We start from the raw sequence: 26,401 nt of genomic DNA on the forward strand, positions 1-26,401 counted from the left end.
TTTTTCTTCATCTTCCCTTTCCTCCATCCCTCTCTGTCTCTCCCTCTGAGATAAACTAGGCCCAGGAAGTAGTAAATGGGCAGAGTCCCATAAAAGCTCCATCCGTTTTCATAGGGCAATCTTTGCCAAAGCAAGCTTGGATTCCAGAGTGATGATCACAATAAAAAGGTGGAAAAGAGTGAGAGAAAAAGGCAGAGAGACCGGGGGGGGGGGGAAATGCAGGAGATATACCACAATGTTCTCCAGTGTCTCCACACAATAAATTTAATGCAATACCTTAAGAGTGGATTCCGTATATAGCTGAATTCCTGCCCTGTGGGCAAAGTGGTCGCCTGGAGAAAATTCATTTTAATTAGGCCTGCACTGCAGGTTGAAGGGCTGAAATCTGATCCCTAGCGCTTCCAGGCTGGGGCAGGTTGGAGATCACTCCACTTAATCATTAGACAACTGGGTTCCAACCAAGACATTTGACAGAGTTAGCAAGGTTTTAAAGATAGGCCAAGAGGGGAAGGAAAAACATGGTCTGCAGAGGCTGCAGAGATATAAAACCTCATATCAACAAACTCATTTATTTAACAGGTCATCCCTGATTAATGGTGGTCCAAAGAGCCTCTTGTACATCAGCAGGAGGAGGTTAGTAGGAATAAAGACGGGCAAGAAAGGGTGGTGGGTATATGTGTTTGAGAGAAGGAGGCTTGATGTTGTTCATAGGCGTCTAACTACCTCAACAATAACATCACAACAACAAAAGGCCGCAGCAGAGGCACAATGGAAGGGGCGGACCGGGAGGCAGCAATGCCAGATCAGCACATGGAGTAATTTTGCAATTACCACTTCAAAGTATGGCAGGTAACACGCAGGCTTTGATTAATTTAGCTTAAGTCGTCTGTAGCCCAGGAAGAGGCGTGTTTAGAACGGTTTGGAGAAGAAGAAAAAAAGGCGAGGCCTGGCTAGCGTTGCTGATTTCACACAATTTGAGCTGCTTTGGCTTGTCAAGCAGATCAAAACTGGCTTTGAAGGCTGAAAAATACCTGTTAGTGTGAAATGTATTTTGACAAATCTCAGATAATAAGCCGGGGAGGTGCGCGCAAGGCCGCAGAGAGGGGCGGGAAGGAAAGGGAGGGAATGGAAGGGGAAAGCAGAAAGGGTGCTCATTTTAAGGGTGGGAACACTTCCCCTTAAATCACAGTGTTACCTTGTAGTGATTCCCACCCTCTGCTTTCTCCCTGCATGGATCACTCTTCTCCCCGGTGCTTCCAGAAATGGCTCCTGATGAGAAATTCTTGCCTGCACGCCCAAAAGAGAAATAATGTGCAGTAAGTGTAAAGAGGAAAAGAATATTTAAGGTTGTTTTCTCTTGCATACCACACTTTATCATTATAATTTCAGGCCTGAGTAATATTAATACACATATAATAAAAAAAGGGGAAGAAAAAATATATAGGGAGATACAGTAAGATATATAGATATGGATATATATGCAATTACAAATGATGAAAAATCAAAAAATAAATTAAATTTTGGTTATGATACATTTTCACACATTTTCCCATCATTTCCCTTCTTCTGAAGTGTTTTTCATCCTCCATTTCTTTTTCTCTTTTCTCTGTCTCGCATTTTTTTTCTTGCTGTAATTTAAATGGTAAGCCGCCAGATGTGTGTCTCATGCTTGAAGAGTCGAAGATCTGCATTATTTAGCATATTAACATTCACAGAATTTAAAAAAGGGTTCCTGCTTTGCCTGGAGGTTGCAATTAAGTAAACCTTAGCTTGATACATGTAAAAATCTCACTATGTGAAACTTTTTTTTCCCCCCGTGGAACCAATCACATCTATATAATACATATGGAAGCCTCAGCAATGATATAATTTTTCTCCTGCTGTGGGATTAAATATATCAGTAATAATAACTTAAATATTAGCCACACATCAGAAATCCTCCTGACAGCTAAATTTTTACTGCATTTAAATGGCAGGAAGATTCTGCTCACCTCTATTTTTCACAGAGTCTGAAATCAGATTTCACACTGATGTAGTTTTTAATTACCACCCCTTTGCTGGTAAACATTTGCCCTGGTGTTATAGTTATTCTATTCTCAGGATAAAATTTTTATTTCTACATTATAAAGACGTTACATAACCGTGTACTCAGTTGTGTGGTCACATCAGGGCTTGGGATAAACACACTTGCCAGCCACAAGATTAAAACAGCAGGTGACTAGAACTGACCACTTTGTTAAATGCAATGTTTTGCTCTCTTTCTTGTTAGTCACTGCAGGCCAGGCCCTTTCTGGTTTCAGTGACCCCCTCCAGAAGACTCTAAGCCAAAAAGTGCTCAGTAATGACTCAAACAAGGAGAATAAGAGCCTGAGAAATATACCTGGTCTTTCAAACTCCCTTGTTACCAATCCAATCGAGCATTCACAGTATGCACAGAGACTCCACCCCTGCAAACCACAGGAACTAAAGGATCTAAACACCATGGGACACTTTCAGACATCCTCTGTGCCAGTTTTTACTGGTTAGAACTGGTTTGGTGGCATGAAAAGAACTTGCACAATATTAGACAAGTGATTTTAAAGTTGTGTCAAATTGGTGTGTCTTAGTATAAAGAGTATAAAAAAGTACAGGTCTTCAAGTGTCAAAAAATCAAAGAATCTTTTTGTAAACTATAGGATGTTACCCTACCTTGTTTTAAAAAGCATAGTCGGATTAAATAGCACACAGCGACACTGCTGACTTTAGTTTACATTGGACAGAAGTCTGTCTTCTGTGCACTACGTCTGTGCTCATGTGCAGACAGTCTGAGTCAGAACAATGCAATGCTCTCACACACAAATACACACACCCCTCATACTCTATTAGCTGAAGCATCAACCACATAAACTCACAGACTTGGACCACCGTGGATTAGGATCTTTTCAGAGACTGTACTATCACACACACACAAACACGAACTTATTACACTAGGCCCCACTTGCTTACGCTCAGACGCTATGGAACGAGAATCAGTGCGGAGGCAGCATCGACAGCTCTGACAGCTAAAGGCTACGTCCATGAACTCAGAGTGCTAGAGCTGCCACAACTCCAGCCTCCCTGGGCACCCAAGGCCAACAACAAACTCCTTGTTTTCCCCCCTGTGCTCTGAGCTATAAGACCAGAACACATACTCATCCACTGCACACACACACACACACGCACACACACTCTGTATTGATGCACCCACACACAAAAAGGCAAAGATATTAATATGTAGAAACTTGCATATATGGACAAACATTTTCCAGGGTAGAAATGTAAGAGTCTACCTCACAAAACGCATAACTCAACGCGCCTCTTTTCTTTCTTGCTTACACACAAAAACAGGCCAAGTAAAGAGAAAAGCCCGAGGCCTGTAACACCGTCGAGACCCCATCACTGTGTTACTGGTGAGATGGAACCAGACTGAGATGGCAGTTCTTGTTCACCTAGGCCCTTAATTGCCTGATGACTGGTCCAAATTTACAGAGGAATCGAAGGTTAGCAACTCACGGATTACCCTTGAGTCTGTCAGGCTCTCATGTTGAGGTTGCTATGATACGGTGCAGATTTATTGTTGCTTCACTCAAGTTTTTTTTCTTTCTTTCTTGTAATCCATTGCATTTTAATGACTATCAAACACTGCAGTGCATACTAATGTCTAAATAGTTATGTGCCATTATATCAGGAGTTACCGGTAAATTCTGTAGGTCTTGCAGGTTAAATCTGTCTACATCGCACCTGCTGAATCAAACACAGCCTTCACTTTTCTGGGAATTCACCTTCCATTGTGTTTGTCCCATGCAGTCTGCTTATACTAAAGTAAAGCTTTAAATGTGTGTTTCTGCATACATTTGGAAGTTGGACATTAACGTTGTCGAATTAATCATCAGGAAGTGGCATGCGGCTGATTGAGAGTTTATGATGTAACATCGCGGTTTGAAATGCTGATGACTGGGAGTGGCCTGGAGGGGGGAAAAAAACATCCTGAAAGTAAAGGGCAATGCTCCAAAAGAGAGATGAGATGAGGAATCCTCGAAATCACCATCTATGCTCAAGGGGATGGATGTTAAGATGCCTTTGTGGGATAAAATAAATAAATGAGTTCAAAAAACGAGAGAAAAAAAAGGAAGCAGTGTCATAGTTACAGCAGACTCATCTGCATGCTCACAGTGATCCACTAAAGGCTATCATGAAACAAGATGCTAATCTAATTAGTCATTTGGGTTCAAGTAAACCCATACTAACTGGATCATTCAGTTAATGCGAAAGGTCACTTAACCCATTGTGCCTCCAGCCGATCACTGCGGTAAAAAGCCAAATACACTCCGTTCTGCTTGGACAAGTCAACTGACGTAAATCAGATTATTACCATCCAATAGCTAATAATAATAATATGAAACAGAAACACATTAATGCCCACATAAAATTGTTTTGATTGAAACTCTTCAGAGTTATAATCTTGGTTTGGGATGTCAGGTTTCGTTCCGTATAGACACCTCACCAACGCTGTGTTTCTTCTGTGGGGATTAATTAACTTAAGGCCCGAGGAATGCAATCTTCAAGTCTCACTGTCAAGCTCTGCACTGTGCAGATTATCGCAATGACAAGAGATCTCCATATACTTGTCCTGACTCAGAGACAAATGGGTAATGAGGAAAATCTAGGCGTTACATGCAGAGAGAAAGTGAGCTCCACGCAGAAGACATCAGAAACAGGGAGGCATGAAATAGGAAAGAAATGTCTGAAAACCCTCAGACTTGACTAAAAACTGAGAAGGAGGTGGGGTAGGGGGGTAATTCGTTCCTCTTTTCCTTGCTGAATTGGATTTCCATTTTTGGCTAGGTTAAAGTTGTCCATCCAATCGCTCCATTCAACCTTGACGTATCACCCCATCTGAACACCATAATTCGCTCCAGAGGTAATGCAACATGAACGGATCTGTATGCAAATGAGGCACAAACGTCAGGTCGGCTTAGGGAACGGCGCAGATGAGGTGTTGTGCAGGACACCTTTTGATCCGTTATTTCACTTGCGGATTGGGTTCACTTCCCAAGCAACCTCCTCACCTGTGAGAATGTGCGTGCGCGCGAGTGCGTGTGTGTTGACATCTCTGCCTGCGTGCAAGCCAGAGTTTGAAGCCGTGTGCGGTGAAGAGACCTGGTACCTTTTGCCTTGTGTGGCAGAACATAAATCTCCCATAGTGAGTGCTCCTCTCCCTCCCTCGCTCTCTTTCTTTCTCTCTGGAAAGGCAGTCAGTTCGTTGGGGACACTTCCCTTGTGGGCGTTAGGATCTCTGTGGGGGGTCACAGGTCAGCCAGCGGAGGAAGCGACAAGCTGTGAAATGTAAAAGACCAATTTCTTCCACATGTTTCACTGCTGGGAGAACACTGCCAAGCTGTCAGCCGGCATCACGTTTAAAATGGGCCAGGGTGCTACCCAGCAGACCTGTCACAACTCATTTGTAATTAAAAAGCCTGTGTGATGTTTAAAGCAGAGCACCCCAGAAACTTTTGAGGACTGTTAAATAAAGATGAGCTGTGCGTGCAAAAAAATAGAAAGAAAGAAAGCGAGAAAAGGAAAAAAAGGCCAGTGTATTAATAACAAAGAAGCTAGCCGGTCGTCTTTGTTGAGGATCAATACCAAATGAGTCTGCACTTGATTTGTGGCAATGGCCAGAATGCTAGATGACTAAAACTAGTATGTTTTTTAAAATAAGGAGATGGACTCTAATATTATCATTATTATTATCAACAAAATCATTAACCCCAATTAAATGTGGTTATGATTAAATATGTGATTTCAGCATTTTTATCGCTTAGCTCAAACTTTGGACATTGTAAGATTCATACTTATATCACTTCACTCCATTTCAGTAATGAAATGAAGCAAAAACTATATTAACCCGGGCCCTCTACTAATATACCTGGGTTGGACCACCACATAAGCAAGGAAACCATAAAAAAACATTTCTCCTACGTAGCTAAAGGATACCTTAATACCTACGTTGTATGACACAGGATATTATCTCTGCATGCTGTAAAAGGGAAGCAAAGGAGCGCCCATCCCTCACTTAAACATGATTTGCTTGTGTTAAGATTTAAAGAAGTAACTACAGGACACAGGAAGAGGTCACACATACATAAGGGAACACACGAACTCTAAAAGCCTCTCCTTGACTTGAAGCAACAGTAAAGACTGAACCAAGATGAAGTCTCATAACTAAATCTAAAATTTCATCATCTGTTTTATATCTTATCTTCCTAAGGAGAAATCATATAAAATAAAGCTAACCGGATGTTATTGAAATGGTGAGTTGTGGATAAAAAGGCAGATGAAGTTAAGATGGTAATCAGAAGTGCATTGCAGCATGTAAGCACCTACTATGTATTGAACTTAAAGAAGGAATTTCAGTCAACTGGCAGAAAATTGCTATATAGCTCTTTTTATAGCTCGAACTCGGTAATTATAAGTTAGTCATCCACAGTGAACCAAAGCCAGACCGCAAAACACAGCAATGTGTGTCTTCCAGGTCATGTAAGCATGTAAAATGTTTGGTTTGGCTCAGCTGGACACAGAATATAAAGAAGAAAATGTGGTTATAAATTCCAAAACCTTTGTTGTGCTAATCATGGCAGCTAGGCTAACCACTGTTCACCGATAGCTAGCTTGATTGGACTTATTTAACCAGCACTTTACATGCCAGGTTTTTGTTTGCTTGCTGAAGTGGTGGTTTTATTTATCTAAATGTCTGTCAACTATCAGGTTCTGCTAATGTTGTGCACGATACTTTGCCTATGCTAACACTAACATTAGAGTCTATATATTTTACACATAATCTAACTGAGAAAACAAATATAATGTCTGTCTGTCAAGCATTCCCCTACCAAACCCTACCCTCAAGCACATTCACCTCAGTGGAGCTTTGCTGTAAGGGAGGCCTGTCATTCTTCTTTTCCCAGTGTTGGTGACATTAGGGTGACATTTTCTCCACACTGTGGCATAGTTGGGGGTTGTAACATCGGAGCCCTACCTGGCAGAGATGAGGAAGAGCAAGCAGAATCAGCTGACAGGTTGAGAGGGGACCCCCGGTGAGAATGTACCACAGAGGGATCTCCCGCTCTGCAGCTGGGGTCTGTACAGGGCTGCTGTTGGGACTGGGGATGAACGAGCTGAGGACAGAGCTGGTGCTGCGATGGGGGCTTGGGCTGGAGTGGCAGCTGGTTCTGGTGGACCTCAGATTGGGGAATGATAGGTTGTTTAGAAGTGGGGATCGATAGAGTGATGCAGTGCTCTGGTCTCCGAGATGCTCCAGGTGGGAGTCTCTTTACCTAAAACACAAGAAACCAGAAGAGGAACAGGCCTGCTTTGCGTGTGTCAGAGGTCTGCATATGTGTTCAGTGAACATTAATAGCTTGTAATAATCAGTAGTTATGTGCATAATGTTCCATTGCATCATCATTGTTTGTGGGAGAACATCTTGCTGTATGAATAACATTACAGGTGTTCAAAACTGCAGGCACAGAGAACTACTAGCATTTGTCAAAGTGTGCAGTAAAACAATTCAATTAAATCTATAAATGTGACAAGAATATTGTGCTTGTTGTTGTGCTGTGCATATGCAGAGATACAAAAAAAATATCCCACAGCAATCAAAGCAACCGTACCAACAGTAATGATAATGCAGTAATACAAACAACATGTCACAGTCAAAGGGACAAATAAAGAAGCAAATCCAAGACAGAGAGCTTTGTTCTGGTTTTTAATTCAATTAAGATGTTTACTAATCTAATCAATGCATCAGCTCTAATGCTTTCAGAATTGCTGGGTAAAGATGTGGTTCTTGTTTGCTCTCTGGGGCCAATTTTCAATTTCTCTGTAAAAGCTTTTTATCGTTGAAAATCCAAAAATCCACCCCCCATCTTTTCAGATCCACCGTTCTGCCCCCTAAACATTCCAAATAAAAGAAGAGGATCAGAGTGAAAAAGACACAAAAAAATGGCACACACAAGCACATGGTTTATAACTGAGACCAAGAAATAAACACGCACATACTGTACCTGCACCCAATTACGAATTTAAATAGAATAATCGAGAGGTTCGCGTCATCAAAACAAACATGTGAACAAGGGGTTTCGTAATTGCACACACACCTGAAAATACAGGTTGCACAGCCAGTGGTCGAGATCAGAGGAGATGAGGGCTTCAATCTTTTTAAACTGGTCCAGCTGTGTGCTGGGCTCGCCCCTGACCAGTGGCGTTTTGAACCTGTGCACATAACAGAAACCTGTCACTGTACAAAGAAATGTTGATGAGAAACACTCATAAAAGTTGCAGGTTGCATTTTTTTGGACTGCAGGTATTTTCTCTGAAAATGAATTACAGCCATCCATTTTCATTACCAGTTATCCTATCTGGGGTAACTGGGGGGGGCAGAGAGGCAGGGTGCACATGCTAAAAACTAACACGCTTGAGCTAAAGAACTTGTCTTTGGACTGAGTTAGGGGGAAACTCGCAGAATGACAGAGGGAAACACGTGAAGATCATTTTGCTGTTCATCACAGTGGTTTTGACTCACCTGCCCTCGACCAAACCGAGACTTGGCCCACAAGCAGGAAATGCTGCCCAGGCCAACGCAGAGCTGACGTGACTTCTGTCTCCCGGTGCTGTGATCAGCTGGAAAACCAGCACCATGGAAGGGATGATATTACAGGTGGAAGGTAAGACCTGGATAAACATACAGAGCAATATAAGGAAAGAAGAAAGTTGCTCACAGTTTCAGTCAGCTGAGCGCACATGCCTCCAGGGCGCATGCATTAACGCATGCACACATGCAGACACATCAACAGCAGAGTATCTCATGCTAACTGCCTTTTAATCTACATCCTACACTTGAATCCTCCCGTAACTTATCTGCTGTTTTAGGATCGTTCTAAACTGCCACTCTAACCCATCGAGCTCAGAAAATTGCCTAAAAGGAGATGTCGGCGTGATAAAGACTGCGGCATCAAACACTGCGAAGAGGGCAACTCGAGTTTGCTGTTGTAGAGCGTGAGCTGACAGTTACCGAATTTGTGATTCAGAGAAGCCATCATCAATCAGACTGATAATATCAAGGGTGTCTTGCGCGAAGCAAAAATTGTTAGTGGTTAGCAGTCAATGGAAAACACATACATTCTTATTTACCCAGAGAACGGTGGGTTTGCTTAAAAAATGAACTGACAGTGAGGTGCGTGCGACATCATCCATCACTGGGTGGAAATATTTTATCCCTTTATTAGTTGTAATGGAAAATGCAGAGGACTTGTTTTAACACATAAATCATTTGTATCCCGTTCTCTTCAACCCCCCCCCCCCCCTGTAAATCAGCCTTTGGTATGCACCTGTGAAATGATGGGTAGTAGTGTCTGACTCAGGACATAAATTTATGGAATAATATCAGAGATTATAGATATTGAGGATATTCATATTATTCATTTACTGTAAGAAATGTGACCTGCATAAATAGTCATTTACGTGCGCGCGCAGTGCCTTTGTGTAGACACGTGGGCATATGTGCGTATGTGGTGAGAGGTTTGTGAGACTTGATATGCTTCAGAGTTTTTTTCTGCTCCTCTGTTTATGGAGGATCTACTTAAACTATTATAAATATCCAGGTTGACTTTTTTTTTAAAGTGCTGAGGGGAAATTAACGGCTACAGTTGTGCAGTTTACAGTAAACTGATAAAAAGTGATCTTTTAGCAATAAGCACAACACATGACAAAAGATTTAAAAAGTGGAAAAGACAAGAATAAATTCATATACCTCCAAGGATCTTTCCTAATTTTCTTCCTGTCCACTCCCCTCCTCCCCTCTTTAATTAGAATGTGGATCTTTTTTTTTTTCCTTTTTCGGTATAAAACTCTAAAATGAGTCTCGGCCCTTCTCAACTCTTTTCAAGCATTCCCACTCTTCTGCATATCCAAGACATTTCAAAACTAAGCGGCACTGTTTCTGTCTAAATCCAAACCCAGACACACAAAGCAAAGGGTGAATGAAAAAAAGTGGGAGAGAGATATGGAGAAAGAGGAAAGGAAAATAAGCTCCTGGCTTCCTCCTACCATCACTAATTCCTCATTTCCTCTTAGAAGGCACTGCAAGCTCCACTGAAATCGCACGCTATCGTGTGGGCAAGAGGCGAGAGAGACGGAGAGAAAACCAGCTAAGCCAATCCTGGTAGTCTCAGACAAATCTGATCAACGTTCCAACTACTATCAATGAGGACAACAACAACTGGTTTGTCTATAAAGCACAGCTGAGGGCTTGGGGAGGAGAGGAGGGAAGGCAGAGTGACACGAGGCATTTACCATGCTGTACTTAAACCTTTTTCTTTTTCCTCTTTCTTTTTACCTCTGACGCAGAGCCCAGGTTTTGCTTTCAGTTCGTGCCAGATTTTACCCCATCTTTTATGTTTCATGGGAGCTTGTGACAATATTATCAGAATGCTCTAGCTCAGTGAATACACCCACCAGCACGCTGACAGTGTCCACATGTGCTAAATGCTCCAGCTAGGCCTTTAGAGTTGCCATCACAACAGTGAAGAAATGCTTTCTCAGCCTGTATGAGACTCTATGGGATCAAGAGGGACACTGCATTTAGTGGTTTCTGTTTTAAGGTTTTGCTTGTGAATCTTTTGTACCGTGCACACATCACTGAATGAATAAACCAAAGAGTTCTAATCCACTGGTCAATATCGACCATCTATAATAAGTATGTGGGTTTTTTTAAAGATTAGCACAGCTTATATAGAAGATCCGCTCCTTCATATCCAAAGGTTTAGGAAAGGGGTTGTAAAATGTGCATAATTTCATCTAATGTAATCTGCTGTGTTGTTTCAATAAAAGAACCAAACGGGAAAACATATTTAGTCATCTATTATGCAATGGAAATGTAGGCTGACATTTTTAAAAATATGTTTCAAATACATATTTTTGTCAGTTCTGCCTAACTTTTCTATTTTTGCTTTTATATGCCTTGATCCGGCTCAAGCATGTGGCAGATGCTGAAAGACACACAGGAAAGAAACGAAATGCTTCATTCCATTTGTGCTCCATTTTTATTCCAATAAAACATTATTTCTTCTATACGAATGAATAATTGATATTGGATTTGATTTACATGCATGGATTAAATGTCATGTTTGAGAAGTTGTTGTTTTATTCATATAGGGATCCCTAGAGAAAAACCTAGAGGCTGTGTGTGACATATTTTCATACGCTGCCTTTACAGTAATATAACTTCTCATAACCCTTTCAGTGTAGAAACTGCTCCATCTTCACTGCAGCTGATGAAAATAAAGGCAGAAGAAGAAAGAGAAATTCTGAAATAGCACCAGAAAGGCAGTGTTGTAGCTTCTGTCATTTTTAGCACGTGCAGCTTTATTGTTTGACCAATTTATAAATATAATTTCTTGCCTCCTCAGTGTCAAAATTGCTTCCCGGTGAAAGATGTATTTTATATTTAGTTCCATTTTTCTTTGAAAAAATAAAAATTAAATTCAAGTTTTCCAATTGTCAACTGCAAAACAAAATTGTACTATATTTATACTATTTCTTAACACTTAATAGTCACAACCAGGGACAGATTGTGTGTATTTTCCCTGATGTGTGTTGTTGTATTATTGTCAACAGAGAAAAGACGTATGACACTAAAATTAAAACTTTTTTGTTGTTGTTAGAGCTCAGTGGATATCACCCCATTAGAGCACACCCCATGCTTTGCCCTGATGCTTAAACACAGCTTATACAAAGTGAAATTGTGGCTACCATGAACAGACTCTGGTTAATGTGGAGGTCAATGTCGTAGAAGCGTCCCCGATGCTCAGTGGGCTCAGTAGACGCTGCCCAAACATGTTGCCCTTTCTTACTGCACCAGGCCAGAGCCGGACCCCCTAGATGGCTGTGAAGTGCCACTCTGACAGTATAGAGACCCCTGGGAAGTCTGTCCCTCGTGGCTCTTAGGCAACGCACACACACCTCCACGGGCTGGGGAGCAGTCCTCTGGTCCGCCTACAAAAAAGTACAGGCTTGATTTTATTATCTTTCTTTATTCGTGGAAACTGTGATTATAAAAATATTTTCTTAGGGAAAATACTGTTATTTAATCAACACCCTTATTGAACCAAGACTTCTGTAACTTTGTAAATAACTGTGAGTGTAAATAAAGTTTGTCAAATTCTATTTGAACAGCTTTTCTCTATACTTAAATATAAATATAAATTATTGTATGCTAAGGAAACTACGGGGCAATTAATAATTATATTAATAGATTTTGCCTGTCAACAGTGTCTTTGACTGCTGAGGATATATGAGACCCCCTGAGGAGTTTGCCAAATGGCATCTTAACGTCTGTATTATTTATCATGTAAGCTAAATATTGTCCTTACTTTAATGCTGGTGGCAACATCATTAGAACAAACAAACAGACAGATGGACAAACAAACTAAAAACCTTCATACGAGTATATCTTTCAAACAAGAATTACATTTTTATCTCTCAAAAAATAAATACTCAGATTACAGGTGTTTCAAATGTGATTCCACTAAAGACAAGCTCAGTAAAGTCACAATCTCCTATCTACATATCTCCATTCAATCCCTCAGCGTTTAAAGCTCAAGGCCTTGCTCAAGGGAATACCAGCATTCCTTGATAACGAAACTAGATTCCCTATTCAGACGACTGGTTTTAAAAAAAAACCCATCCTTGTGTTACTAAGATTATCCCGTTAACCTTCAGGCTACATCATTCCACTTGCAAATGCCTTTGTTTGCTTTGGTGACATGTGCCTTGTTTCAGAGCTTAGGATGAGTAATAGTCTAAGCAGGCTAGACAGTCATTTTTATTTTGTTCTAATGAAACATAATCAGACGACAATGTAGATACTTTTTAGCCTTTTGTGTCCTATGGCATCTGTTGAACAGCAGTGGATGAAAAGTCAATCTAGTTTAAACAGAAACCCCTTAGTCACAATTTATTTACTTTTTTAGCACAAACAGTAAATTTGGCCCATTGCTTGCCTTTGCATGGCAACGTTGTAATAACCTGTACAATGTAATTATGTGCTGTTTCTAAATTTCAATGCAATTCATATTTGAGTTTAGTTTAAGTGTAGGTTAAGATTACAGCAACTCCACTCATGAGTTCATGTTCCATCAGGGGCACTTGCAAGGGAGTCTGGAAAGTATGAGACCCTGTGGAGCATGTGCATGTTGGTGTGTGTGTGATGTGACATCATGCACCATAAGCCACTTTACAGCATTTGCCATTTTGATTTCACACATCAAACAGGAAGCAGCACTGCAGCCACCTGATAGCAATCACAGATCACCACAACCAGCCGGAATATAAGCTTTCTTATGTGCACATGTCATTTTTTAAAAATATATATTTATTTTATTTAACCAGTAACTGCATATTTTATAATCATTTGAAAACCAGCAGGAGAAACTGTCTTATTGGTGATATATATATATCAGCCAATATACCACTTTTAAAAAACTAGAAGAAAAGTTGAGCTTATAGTTTGACTCCATCTACTTCTGCTTATTCACATCATAACATCATTTACTGCAGGCTTCTAGCTGGATTGCAACTCCCCCCCCCCACCACCACCACCACACTATATTTCACACATGTTAGTACTTTGTTGCTAAAATGCAAAGATTTAAACACAGAAACTCAGAAACACAGAAAATATTCTGTTAATATATTCTCTACTCTTGGCTAGTATTTTTGTGTCATTGCAGGGGTGTTATATTAAGAACAGCATTGTGAGTACATGGCCATTGCAACCAAATCTATATGACGTTGGCAAAAATGGCTGAATGTTAATATCTCCAAAAGTTGATTCTGTTCATCTCGACGTAATGTTTTTGATGTTCATCCAGATGAACAGAATCAACTTTTGGAGATTTACTTACCTGGATGATTGAGCATGCATCAAGATGAATGTTAATATGTAAATAATACTCACCCTGATTAGTGTATTAATGGTCAAAAGTGACCATGCCAACAATATACCGCTGCAAATACAGAATATTATGTGATTAATTGTCTTTTGATATTGAAATAATTATGCATTAACATCAAGATTTTACTGTTTATCTACCAACCTATAGCATAGGATGGCACAAAATTTGGTCCTTACTTTGCTAAGTTGTCGGGTAATACAACTTTATAGTTATGTTACCATGAGACTACTGATACATTGCTATAATATTAACTACTTGTAACCTATCTGTAAGCTGCCATCTGAAGTTTTAAGCAGCTCTCCTGACCTAATCCTGCTGCCAGATGAAGGTAAATAAATCCACAATACAATTCGCACAGTGATACTCAACATATCATCCTATCCTATCCTAAATAAGTGTTGACATGATCTAAGGTCCAACTTCTAATTCCTATTTATTTTATGTGCTCAAATTTACACCATGTTAACCAGTCGCCAGGGGCAAATTCTGAATGCTTGGCAATTAAAGACCTCAGTTCCAATCAATGATATAGCATCACTCAGGGGCTAGTGTCTATACTCATATGCACGCACTTTCACACAGTGCTGTTTGTACCTGAGATTGTTCCCTGCTATTTCATAGTCACGCACCACACACGTTCACCTAGCAAGGGCTGGTGATCCCCATTGCTCTGCCAGGCAATGCAGGGGTGTGTGTGCTGAGCCCTGCAGTAATGCCCCGCAATCTCCCCTCTGTGAGCATCTTTGCATACCAAAACAACTAAAACAATTTAGGCAGAAGCGAAATTAGTATAATTGGTGGCAAAGCCGTTTAGCCCACACATCTCACATTTGGGAGGAGGGGATGAAGACCTCCAAACCCCCACACTGGAACGAGATGTATGCATACAGACAAGAAAGGAAGAGGAGGAGGAGGAGAAAGGAGCATAAAGAAGCACTGGAATAAAAAATAATAACGTCATACCGGTGTCCAATTTGTAAGCATTGTTATTATCAAGCCCACATGCTTGCACAGGCATCACAGGAGTCAGTCGAGACAGCAAGGTGAAGGTAAAAGGTGAAGTGAGCCAATTTTCCATATCAGAGGTGGTTTGTTTGCCCCGAGCTTGAGTTGTGCCTAAAGTGCCATAACATTACAGCACTCCTACAGATGAGATCAAAGGCTCCAGCGAGGGATCCTCCGTGGTTTTGCTGGCAAGCGGCCGTCCTTTCACTGAAATATCTTTTCAGGGCTTTCCACACATTGACTGATCACACAAAATGCACTCTTAATAGAGACAGGAAATGCCACATACAAAAACTTCCTTTCTTTCTAAGTATGGGCTAATATTCAGAGATTAAGCTTTCTCGTTAATTATTTTCATTTTAATTAGTATATCTTAATTAACAATGAACATTTACCCTTAAAATTTTTTGGCTTTGGAATGAAGGAGGGGGGGGTGAAGAAAGGAGAGAATAAATATGACAATCTTTTTGGGACCTCCGGGCAGGATTACTGATGCAGGCTGCCTTAGTTATTAAACACGTTCTAAATTAAATGCCTCCATGAATTTTGCACAGAAATATATTTTCATAGTTTTGCATGCCAAATGTGACATTTTATATTTCAGATTCATCTCGCTGCAGTGATTTTAGGGAAATGTCATATAAACAAAGATTTTGTCATTTACCAAAGGAAATTACTATGCGTGGCAGGTTTGGCCATTGCTTTCTCTTCTTTCTCTCTTTCCCTCTCCCTCTTTTGCCCCCTATTCTGCCTGTGCTAGTTGTTTCAAGTCAGCAAGCCATAAAAAATCTTTATCTCAGTGAAACACAGCAATTTGGGAGATAATCGAATGGTGACTGGGGGGCACAAACGCCAGTCTGAGGAATTATACCACAATCTCCCCTGCATTTACAACCTTCCTCAAAGCCAGTTGTCACCCTGGAAGGAAAGCCCCCGACTGAAGATTCATTACATCTTTAAGCCAGCACGGTGGCATGGCAGCCTCATCCCCAGATGCAACACAACAGCACACTCCTCCCACAGCTGGTGATGCTACCACTAAAGCTGCAGTCCCCTTCTCTCTCTTTCCTACTCAGTTATCTTTTCTCTCCTCTAACTCTGTTCCCCCCTTTTTGTTCTCTAAAGGCTCCCTTTTCCTCCTACTTATTTTGCAAAACCCAAAGACACCATCCCCACAGAAAAAAGATTCTTTATATGCTACGTAAAAATACATTGTGTCAATATATAGTGATATTGTGACTACGTATTTAGCACGCTGTATAAGGAAAACTGTTTTAGTCAGCGCTGTATTGCAAATATATGCGCCTTTGCGCAGGCGTGTGCACATACAGGAGCAAAATTTGAAAATCTAGAAAATAAAGGATTTTTTTTTGGATACTCTAACAGGTTACAGGATTTCACAAAATTACATCATTCACTTTTGTTTTTTGTGGTTATTTGTAAACACTTCAGGATCAATATCTTCTCCTGCGAGACCACCCTTTTACAGATTAAGGGTATGTCACTTCCTGTTTACATGCTTTCTGTCCTCGGTGAATGTGTGGCTCGCTCTAACAGATCTTACCTGCCACAGGGGCCGTGATGCTGCAGAGGAGGATTCTGGGAGCTCTGTCATCTGGCTGTATTTGGCCATCGCTTCTTCTTGGCCTTCCCCCAACGCTCTGAGTGACGGGCTTTCGATGTCGCGGCTGCTACGTGCACAAACACACACTTGTATGCGATGCGCACAAACACAAGAGGCTAACCCTGTTAACAGCCACCTGCATTTTGGACCCTCTGTTGTTCCACTCTGTAGCCAACAGCGGCTCAATCTAATAACACCACAACAAAACACTTTCCACTGTCTCTCGCTCTCTCTGTCTTTCTCTCCCCCTCCTCTTTTTCTTCTCTCTGCCTTTCAATCTTATCAGTGGTAATGTAATAAGCGGTTGCTTCGCTCTGTCTCCTCGCCACCTCTCTTAATTCCTCAAAATAAAGCAATATCACAAGGGCCCTGGCCTGCCTGTGACTGGGGATAAGATGCTTGTAAAAGGGAGGATAATTCAGCAAATAAATGCTGCGCATCAAAGGCGAGCACTCTTTCTTTTCTTTCTCTCCTTCACTCCCTCCTCTCTGTTTGCCTATCAAAAGTATTACATGTGCTTTCATCAGTTCACAACAAGGCACAATGTGCTTCCTAATGCAATTACTCAACCTCCATTAAATTAGAAACAGTGGAAACAAATGAATTACACATTTGTTACAAAAACCACAAGTCAGCTCTGTGTCTCTGCTCTTTAATTTTTTTCTTTCACAGGCATAGAGAGAGAGAGAGAGAGAGAGAGAGAGAGAAAGTGAAATAATTTCTCATTCAATTTCAGGCAGATGTAGCCCTAGGTGATGCATAGAAAGTCTCCCATGTCTAATAGCCACCCACCATTGATATCAGAGGGAATTTACAGGGTTCAAGGCTGTCGAGAGGAGGTCATCTCGCTAAACTCCAAACCACATTCATCTGACAGGGCTGGTGTCCGACTGCCACCCACCCATAATACAACCCGGTGCGAGACGAGATGCTGATGTGTACAGTGGTGTCTTGATTTTATCGTGTCAGCCGGCGCGGTAGTCCGTAATTACTTAAAACTTAAACATGCTAAGCTGATTGCCTTTGGGGCTCTCGCTTCAAGATGTGATGTGTGATCTCTGAATAAAGCGGATGGACCAAGAATTGATGCACCTCCGAGCCCAGTGACATGGACAGATTTCTGTGCCCCGGAGCCATAGTACCCACAACGCAATGTCTGCCGACAAGAGAAGTCATGCGGGGGACACATGAATTACATTCCTTCCCGAACGTCAGTGGGAATACAAATGCTTTCAACACAATTAATGATTACAGTCATGTGACATAAATTTTACATATGGAAAGAAATATGAAATGGGCTGGACTTTACCACGGAAGCAGTGTGTTCATCATGGGTTGTGGTCTCACTGCCTCATCGCTGTCTCTTTGTGAACCGGGCTCCTTTAATTTAAAGTGGATATGTTGTGTTCTCATATGTAGCAAAACAGCAACATCTCTGCTCTGCACTATACAATACATGATCATTTACCTTAAAATCACCAGTGAAGAAAGCCATTAGTCTTTTCTTTCTCTTTGCCCACTCGCTTCTCTTCGGGGGTCCATTCTGAGCCACTTGCTGAAAACATGTTCAAAATCACATGCACGCGTTCTTTTGGGTGCAGCTTTGTGAAACAGTGCAGTGCACCATAATGGCAGAATTAAGCACAAGGAGCAACTGTAATGCAATCTGCAGGCAATCGATACCGAGCCAGACCCTAAAGACATGTAGCGTTTGATGAGTATTTCTGCCGGTTTTACATTCAGTCAGCACATTCACACTCCCCATTCAGACACATTGACACTGCTAAGTGACAATGTCTCGCACTGCAGCGGCTTTGTGCGGCAGAATAGAGAAAGAAGAAAAACGCTATTATTTTTAAAATAGATGTGAAATCTCTGGTGGATAATGTGCTTTCAATGGGAGGTGGGAGTGGGAGGTAGGAGAGCGCATACATATTATTGTCGAATAAGATAACACCGATCCCACTACTGATACAGTACACAGTAGATGCCGCTGATTATCCAGTGAGGAAAGATGAGTCAACTGTTGCTGTGACTTCGGAGTGACAGTAAGTCATTGTTGGGTATTTTGTTTCCCGGTTACATTTACTTTCTATTCATGTAACTTGATACTCTCTCTCCTCTCTTTTCAAATGGGATTAGAACTAAAAATACAGTGGATGGAAGTCCTGCATTCCTGTGTTTACATATGCATTAATGTGTTTCTTTGGAACCTAGATTTGCCTACACAATGAGAACCTGCTGTTCTTCTATCCACTCCCATTTCTCTTCTGTCTGATCGAATGCAAACACTTGTTTTGAAAGAAGCTTCAGATCTTAAAGCTAGTTCAGAAAATCCTCATTTGGAAAATGAAAAGTAGTCATGATCTTTTATTTTTTTCCTGAAAAGACCGTGAGACTTGTAAAGCACCGAGGAAATTCAGCTTCTGTTAGAGACAAATATGCATAATAATGCACAACAAAGTGGAAAGAGAGAAGAAGAGAGTCTACATAAATCAAATAAATTAATGGTTTGAGCTTATCATATGTAGAATAGAATATCGATTTAAAATCCATGTTCTAATTTTGAGTCAAGGATGAATGAGTAATCTAACCTCTGAAGTACCTTGAATGCCCGCTGTTCAAAAGAAACATGAGTGCATTCAGCTGAGACCATCTTCCAAGAAAATGAAATGGATTGAGAAGGGAGGGGGGGGGGGGGGGGGGGGAGGTTTGGGACAACATAGAAAAGAAGAAAAATAGAAAATGAGAAGAAGAAAATTAAGCCAAGGAAGTTACTCACTTTGCAAACAGGCATGTGAAGAGACAAAAAACAGATAGACGTACATGCACACATGCACAGACTCTATGTCCATTAGCCAAGCCACTGGTACACACTATAATGGACATGGCTGATGTGCTGGTGAATATGGGATGATGACACAGATATTCCTCTTTGTAGCGCTGACCTGCTGCAGTGAAAGGCTGCCAAGCATGATCATGTCAGGCTGCGCACGCTCCTTCAGCTGCTGGGTGTAGTGGGGGATCACCTCCTCAGCTGTCCTCACTGCAAGAAATATTACAGAGGCAGCAAAAGCATTCTAATATTTAACAAAACTACAAGATTACCAAAGCATGCATGATTCTTTGAATATTATGTCAAGTCTCCCATTGCATCATTGATCCAATCATGCAACCCTGAATTGAATTAATTAATTTTGCAATGCTGAAATAATATCATGTTACTTTTAACTTTGATTTTATGAGACATTTTCTGCTCTCCAATATATATTTGTTTTAATCAGATAATCCATTTAATTTAGTGCAATAAAATAGTACTATGTATATATGTATAGGATCAATCAACATTAAAACGAATAAAAGGATAGCATTACTTTTTACAGTGCTCTCTCTGCCCATTACCATCCTCCCTGCTTCGAGTCCAGCCTCTCCTCCCAGCTCAGTACTACCCTCAGCCTGGGTTTTGGCAATGGTATGGGCCTGGGAGGGCCTGGAGCCCGAGGCATCACCACCACTGTGGAGCAGCAGTCGCCGCTGAAGCACCAGATCACCCGCCTTCACCTCCAACACCTCCTCATCCCTGGAGGCTAGCAGCGTACCTGGAGAGATTCGCATCAGTGGGCATGTGCAGACACACGCACAACCAGACATACACAAACACACACACATACGCACACGGATTTCCACTCGTAAACACTGGAACATGCATTCACATACTGATGGATGAGCATATTTAGCACATCCAGAAACAGGCACAAACTGATAGATATGTGTATGTTTGCAAACAGTATGATGTACTGAAGTGGAAGTTTGTACAAAAACACAATGGTGAACAGTTAAAAAGCATCATGTTCAATTCACACATCCACATGTTTGGCTTAAAACTATACTGAGGCAGGACTTTGTTTAGAGAAGGAACAAAAAAGAAATGCTGAATCCTATAATGTTAGTTTTTTATTATAAGAGGTGTACAAAAATATATATTTTTAGTTAGTTTAAAAAAAATAGGATGAATCAATGAATATAGCACATTTCATCAAATTGCTCTATTTCAGTAAAAGGCATTCTACAGGCTAGGCTAATCTAACATGCCCAGACTGAAATGGGACCAAGCCTCTAAACTGAAAAAAACATATGCAAAGTAGTTTTAAGTTAGTAACCTAAAAATCATTACTGAATGGAGAGAGGCATTGTTTGCAGTAGCTTATCATGCTCGCTGTTTCTGTTTCAGTTTTGCTGTGCTGGCTCATTGGTAGAAATGTGATGTATTCTTCAACAATCTCTATATTCAACGTGTGCAGTCCAACGTGTGCAAGAGCCAAATCTGTTAAAACTGCTTAATGCTTTTCACATAGAGGCTGATAGCGACGCCTAACGCCTTACAGAAAACCAGAATACCACTTTTGTGGTCTTTCATCTCCAAGCCAAAGCAAAGGAATTCATCAAGATAAAAAAGAAGAAGAGCTGAAGATCCAAGGCAGACAGACAAGACTTCTCCAGGATTTTTTTTCTTAAAAGAGGAAAGAAAAAAAGCTCCAACACTGGCCACTGTCCATTTCATTAATGTTTTGTTTTATTCAGGTTCTTTCTTGTGAAATGTGTATGGTGCTTTGTGACAGGCTGTAAAAGCCAAAACAAAAGCCTGAGAAGCAGTCACAAAATGTCAGGATCAGGACTGACATACTCTGAGCCCTCTGCAAAGAACACTTGAAGCCTACACCGGTGGGAGGCATCCATACAACTGCATAAGGTCATTGTCTTGAAGTCTATTGTAGCTCAGTAAAGTGCTAACTGGCAGTAGTGTTGGACAGTACAGAAGTACAAGCTCTCTCTCTCTCTCTCTCTCTCTCTCTCTCTCTGTTTCCCTGTCTCTCTTTCCTTCCCTTTCTCTCAGCCTATTGCATGAAGCAACTCTTAATCCAAGATCCTCTTTACTTTCTCTGTGGGATTTCATGAACATTCCAAAACAATGGATGGGGTTGCTAATCTCGGTGGTACAGCTAAATCCAAAACAATAGGAAATAATACAAGCCTGCTAAATTCTACCGTGTTGAAGCGGGCCTAAACCCATCACTTGTGCGCTGGAATTACAAGAGAGATGTGCGTCATGTCAACAGGATCTGGTATGACTGTCTTCACCCAGAACAATGCTAAGCTTAAACCATCTCAGTATTGCCTGGATGGCTACATATTTAAATGAAACTGAGCTAATGAGAAAAGGCACGACTACTGTGAGACAATAGGGCTGCTTGGAAAGCACCGTCTGCTGGTGAGCGTCCCTTTCTAGTTTACTCTTTGTTCTATGGTAGTGCTGCTTTTAGTGGGAAATACAGCATCATATTTTTGGGTGGATGGTTTCTGTTATTTACATTTAACATTAGAAAGTAGAACACACAAGAAAATATGATATTCTTGTTCACAAAATTGTGTTTTTAATGATATTTTAATACAGATGGAAGTTAACAGAAAGATGTATCTCTAAAGTCTGAAAACAAATTTAGTGCTTCTGCACTATCTACACTAACCAGCATGTCTGTGAATTATACCAATGATTTAAACCAGCAATACAAGCAAATACATGCAAACTAGTTTAAGTGATACACATAGGTTAAATGTGCAAAACTGGATGAAATTTGGCTAAATATCACAATAAATCAAGGACCCACAAATCACTATGGCACTGTAGTATAGCTAATAGGGGATACATACCAGGTAAGTCAATGAAGGTGTCTTCGTCATCCAGCAACGCAGTTATTCTTTCATACAGTTTCTTTTCATCAGCAGTGAAAGTTTCTGTAAATCCAAACAAGTATATTTGAATGGTGCCAAAAAAAGAAATATATTTCTTTTTGTGTGCTTTAATAATTACTTTCTGCTTATCAGCCAACTCAATCGAAACTGCATCTTAACATGCAAATTAGTCGTGGGGAAGGGTGAAAATCAAGTGTATGTAGAGGGGTAATGAAATGGGAGCATTAACATGCCTGTTAGCTGGCCTGTCATCATGTGATGAGATTTGATTTGGTGGATCCTTTGATATTACACGGCAGTGATATCCAAAAGATACAGGTGAAATGCCTTCTCCATTAATAGCCAGGTTTCATTATAACATGCATATTACTTGGCTCCCAAGAGCTTGCCTTTAATAGGCCTACTTTAGGAGGGGGCTGCAAACTCCTGATATGGCTCTGCACGTGTCATTTGAGGGGGGGGGGGGGGGGGGGGGAGGGAGAGAGAGAAAATGCCACTGTGAAATGAAAACTGACCAATGATACATGACCTTCATCAATGACAACGACTTGGGTAGCCAATCTAGTGATGCCATCACTTGGTGTATTTACATAGACCGCCGTGGCATCACGAATGGCAGCCTGTTACTAGTGATCTCTCTCACCCCTCTTTAATGAACCGAGGAGAACCATTATGACAGAGAATGGCATACTTAATTCCAGCTCATCTTCAGCGCTGACCCCAGTCGTCCTGCAATGCCCCGAGTCCGTCTGCCTTGTCGATGACGGGTCAAAGTAATTTTGCGCACGTTCATTTCCTGTGGAAAGTGCACAACGAGGAAAGCGAATGAGAGAAAGAGGGATTGGGAGTTGGCGGGGTGGTAAGGGAGGGGAAGGAGGGAGTTGTACAGGTTCAGGTTAGTGGTTATTAGAAGCACATGAAGCAAAATGTTAATTTTGAAACCCACACTGTCGAAGGGCAGTGGTAGTGGCTGCTACTAGATAAGGCAGAGCCAAGATGAGACAGGAGTTCAGAGGCGCAGAGAAAGAACTGGGAAAAAGACTCCTGGGTTTCTCAGTGCACCTCTCCACGGCCTGCGGTGCTCTGGGGCCTAATTAGCATGCTGCAAAAGGTCATGGCAAGCAATCTCTTAAATATGACTGCCATATGTTTTCCATGTTCAAAAGGAACTAATGAGAAAGTCTACAAGCCCAAAAGTACCTGGAATTTCAAAGACAATACCAGCTAAATACTCCGAGGTCAGCGGCCTAGAGAAGGAGGCAAGTTTGGGGGAGCAGATCCAAAGGAAAATAACTTGAGCCCATGTCTCATTGACTTCTTATTAGCAATCACTGACCTATGGGTATCAAGTCTGCTCCACAGAGTTTATGGGAATCAGTTGGCTCAGGGGCACTTTCTATTAAAGGTACACCCCACCTACAGCTTTTTTTTAACCCCTGGAATCATTATCATTGCAAGCCTTGAATATTTTGCTCCAATCTAAATTGCTTGACTTGTATTTCTCAGATTGTGAGGGGAAAATGGATTAAGTCATGTTATATATTCCACACAAGGCGCGTTTATAGAAGTCTGAGGGCTTCAGTGATTGGTTGCATAAAAATGCGAGTTTGTTTGCATAAAAGGACCACTGGCCACTCGGCCACTACCCCCCAAAAAACTCCACAGAAATTCTTTTGTGTTCTTGTAAAATATCTGCATGAGGTTTTCCTGCTCTTTCATACTCCAACTTAAACACTCAGACTGAAATACTTATTAAGAGTCATGCTGCTACATGACTCTTCAATGGTGTCATAAATTGACTGTGAAATTCACATGTTAAATCCTGGTACATTGTTAGCAGAGAGTTTGAACAATTTCTCCGCAAATAGCTCTGAGGTTATGAAACCCTTTTTTCAAATACAAATTTGCATAATGGTAGTAGCTTCGTGAATCGCCTTTTGAATCATAGCTGTGATTTACCTAAATAGTCTGGCTGCCCTCCAATTCATCTCTCTAATGAAAATTTCAATTATCTGTTCTTACATGCACAATATCTGTAACTAGCACTTCTTGGCAGCCAGAGATACTGTTAGCAGAGACCAAGAGATAATGAAAGAGTCTGGAAAAGGCCAAAGTGTCACAAACATGGAACATTTTCTGTTTGGATCTTCCAGTAAAGGCACACAAGTCAGAAGTGCTTATTGCGTGCTACTGATTCATAGTTTGTGGATTCAGAACCTATAAATTCTTCAGTGCATGTTCAATTTTATTTATTTGCAGTGTTTCAGCAACCATAAATTGCCTTCCTAATCAAGTCCATGTAAAAATGAAGGCAGTCCATCAAAGCAGGCTTCCCTTGTCCAATTGCAGCGCTACTCTGAGTTACTGGCAGTCAGATGTAACACTCCTCTCTGAATGGATGGGGCTCGCTCTCTGATTCCAGATTTGGTCGCCTACCTTGCAAATCCTTATAATGGATATTGACAGTGTTTAATTCACACCAAATGCGAGCCGATGGTGGGAGAGGAAAAAAAAGATGATTGCTTTTCCAGAGCAACTTGAGAATGAACTTTATTTTCCACCCAGGATTTGCTCTGCCTCTTGTGCATAAAAAATAATGACAAAATAGATAATAATTACTAGCCATACACAGCGAAAGCAAAATAAACCATATTAAATCAAGAATCTAACATGTGACTCATCCCCGAGAAAACTGGCACACTCACAACCTCGAACACATCCTAATTTACCATCCCATTCCTCAAGAGTTCTCTCTGACATACTGAATTATAAGGGGGCATATTCGTATGCCTGATTGGCCTTAAGCTGTGTTTTGGGGGCGTTGTGAGTACACCACACAGACAGCGGATCGGCTCGATAGCGTAGTAGCGTATGTAAATGCACTCTCCTATGACTCCAGCCCACCACAAGGCATGTAGCCGAGAGTGGGAGTCAAGGCTGATTGTGTCGAGGGTACTTCTAGATAGAGATAGAACACCCACTACTGTAGCGTTCTCCAGCGAAGGAAGAAGTTATACGAGGGTTGCTTGTTAGGACACGCTTGCTTTGGAATGCAGGGACCAAGGGCCCCCCAAATGGAAAGCTACAGACTGAGAGAAGGAAAGAGGCAGTGAGAGAAAGGTTAGATCAGGAACACATCTACTGTCAACAAATTTGAGGCTAATGAAGAATGAAGCTTCACCTCTTTCTTTGGCAGGGGCTCGCGGCTCCATTTTTTTTTGGTGAGCTGCAAGGGTGCTATCTGGCCTGTCACCTCGAATTTCTCTCCCAAGCCAAACCGGAGGAATGGAACGCTCGGTGCTTCTTTCTCCATCAAAGGCTGGGTTTTCAATGCCCACCACATTAGCTCTCGCTTCTCTCCCTGACAGAATAAATAGAAACATAAATGAAAATACAATGACACGCAGGGCCGGGACAACACTTACATCAAAGTGAGTCATTAAAAGAAAAAAGAAAAAAACAAGGCATATTTATAAACAACAGAATTCTATTGGTGCTTTGACTGCCCCAAAATGTTCAAGCGCATCCTCCTCGAATGATGCTAAAACACAATTAGGTTAAAATTAAATCAGAATCTTGCAGGAGGAGGAGAAAAAAAAGAGGAGAAGAAGAAATGATTAAAATAATTACAAATTGCGCCCTGACAAGCAAGAGCAAAATTTAGCCCAAAGCCATTTGTCTGTAATTAGTTAATTAATCCTTACACAAATTATGAGCAATAACTCATCAAGCAGGACTCACCCATCAGAAATTCAGCCGACTTGGATTTCTTCTGCTTAGGTTGCTGCAGAGCCTTCTGCTGTAACTTCTGGAGGGAAATTGTTAAATGAATAAATTAGCTGCAGAATGAAGATCATCATTTATGATCCGCAACTAACGCAGTATTTTAAATATGGGACGACACTGAAATGTCATTTAATTTACATCGCCGCTAAAGGGGTCAAGCACTAATTGAACAACAGGAGTGGAAAAGAATTTAATCATAAATAGATAA

At 41.1% G+C, this 26,401-nt stretch overlaps 1 protein-coding gene across 1 annotated transcript in view; it reads right to left on the reverse strand.

The window, feature by feature from the left end:
- ofcc1 (orofacial cleft 1 candidate 1) overlaps window positions 1-25,619 on the reverse strand; it is a 71,594-nt gene extending 45,975 nt beyond the window's left edge. Inside the window, exons 1-13 of the mRNA XM_026180920.1 lie at window positions 25,589-25,619; window positions 23,099-23,203; window positions 22,366-22,449; window positions 20,031-20,255; window positions 19,605-19,702; window positions 18,125-18,211; window positions 17,966-18,036; window positions 16,597-16,723; window positions 11,824-12,066; window positions 8,597-8,745; window positions 8,172-8,286; window positions 7,052-7,349; window positions 1,196-1,287 (exon numbers count right to left, since the gene is read on the reverse strand). Of these exons, the coding sequence (XP_026036705.1) occupies window positions 1,196-1,287; window positions 7,052-7,349; window positions 8,172-8,286; window positions 8,597-8,745; window positions 11,824-12,066; window positions 16,597-16,723; window positions 17,966-18,036; window positions 18,125-18,211; window positions 19,605-19,702; window positions 20,031-20,255; window positions 22,366-22,449; window positions 23,099-23,203; window positions 25,589-25,619 (1,725 nt within the window). The remainder of the gene's footprint in view (window positions 1-1,195; window positions 1,288-7,051; window positions 7,350-8,171; window positions 8,287-8,596; window positions 8,746-11,823; window positions 12,067-16,596; window positions 16,724-17,965; window positions 18,037-18,124; window positions 18,212-19,604; window positions 19,703-20,030; window positions 20,256-22,365; window positions 22,450-23,098; window positions 23,204-25,588) is intronic.
- Between the last annotated feature and the right edge of the window lie 782 nt (window positions 25,620-26,401).

Source organism: Astatotilapia calliptera, chromosome 9 (assembly GCF_900246225.1).
Source record: "Astatotilapia calliptera chromosome 9, fAstCal1.2, whole genome shotgun sequence".
Taxonomy (NCBI): domain Eukaryota; kingdom Metazoa; phylum Chordata; class Actinopteri; order Cichliformes; family Cichlidae; genus Astatotilapia; species Astatotilapia calliptera.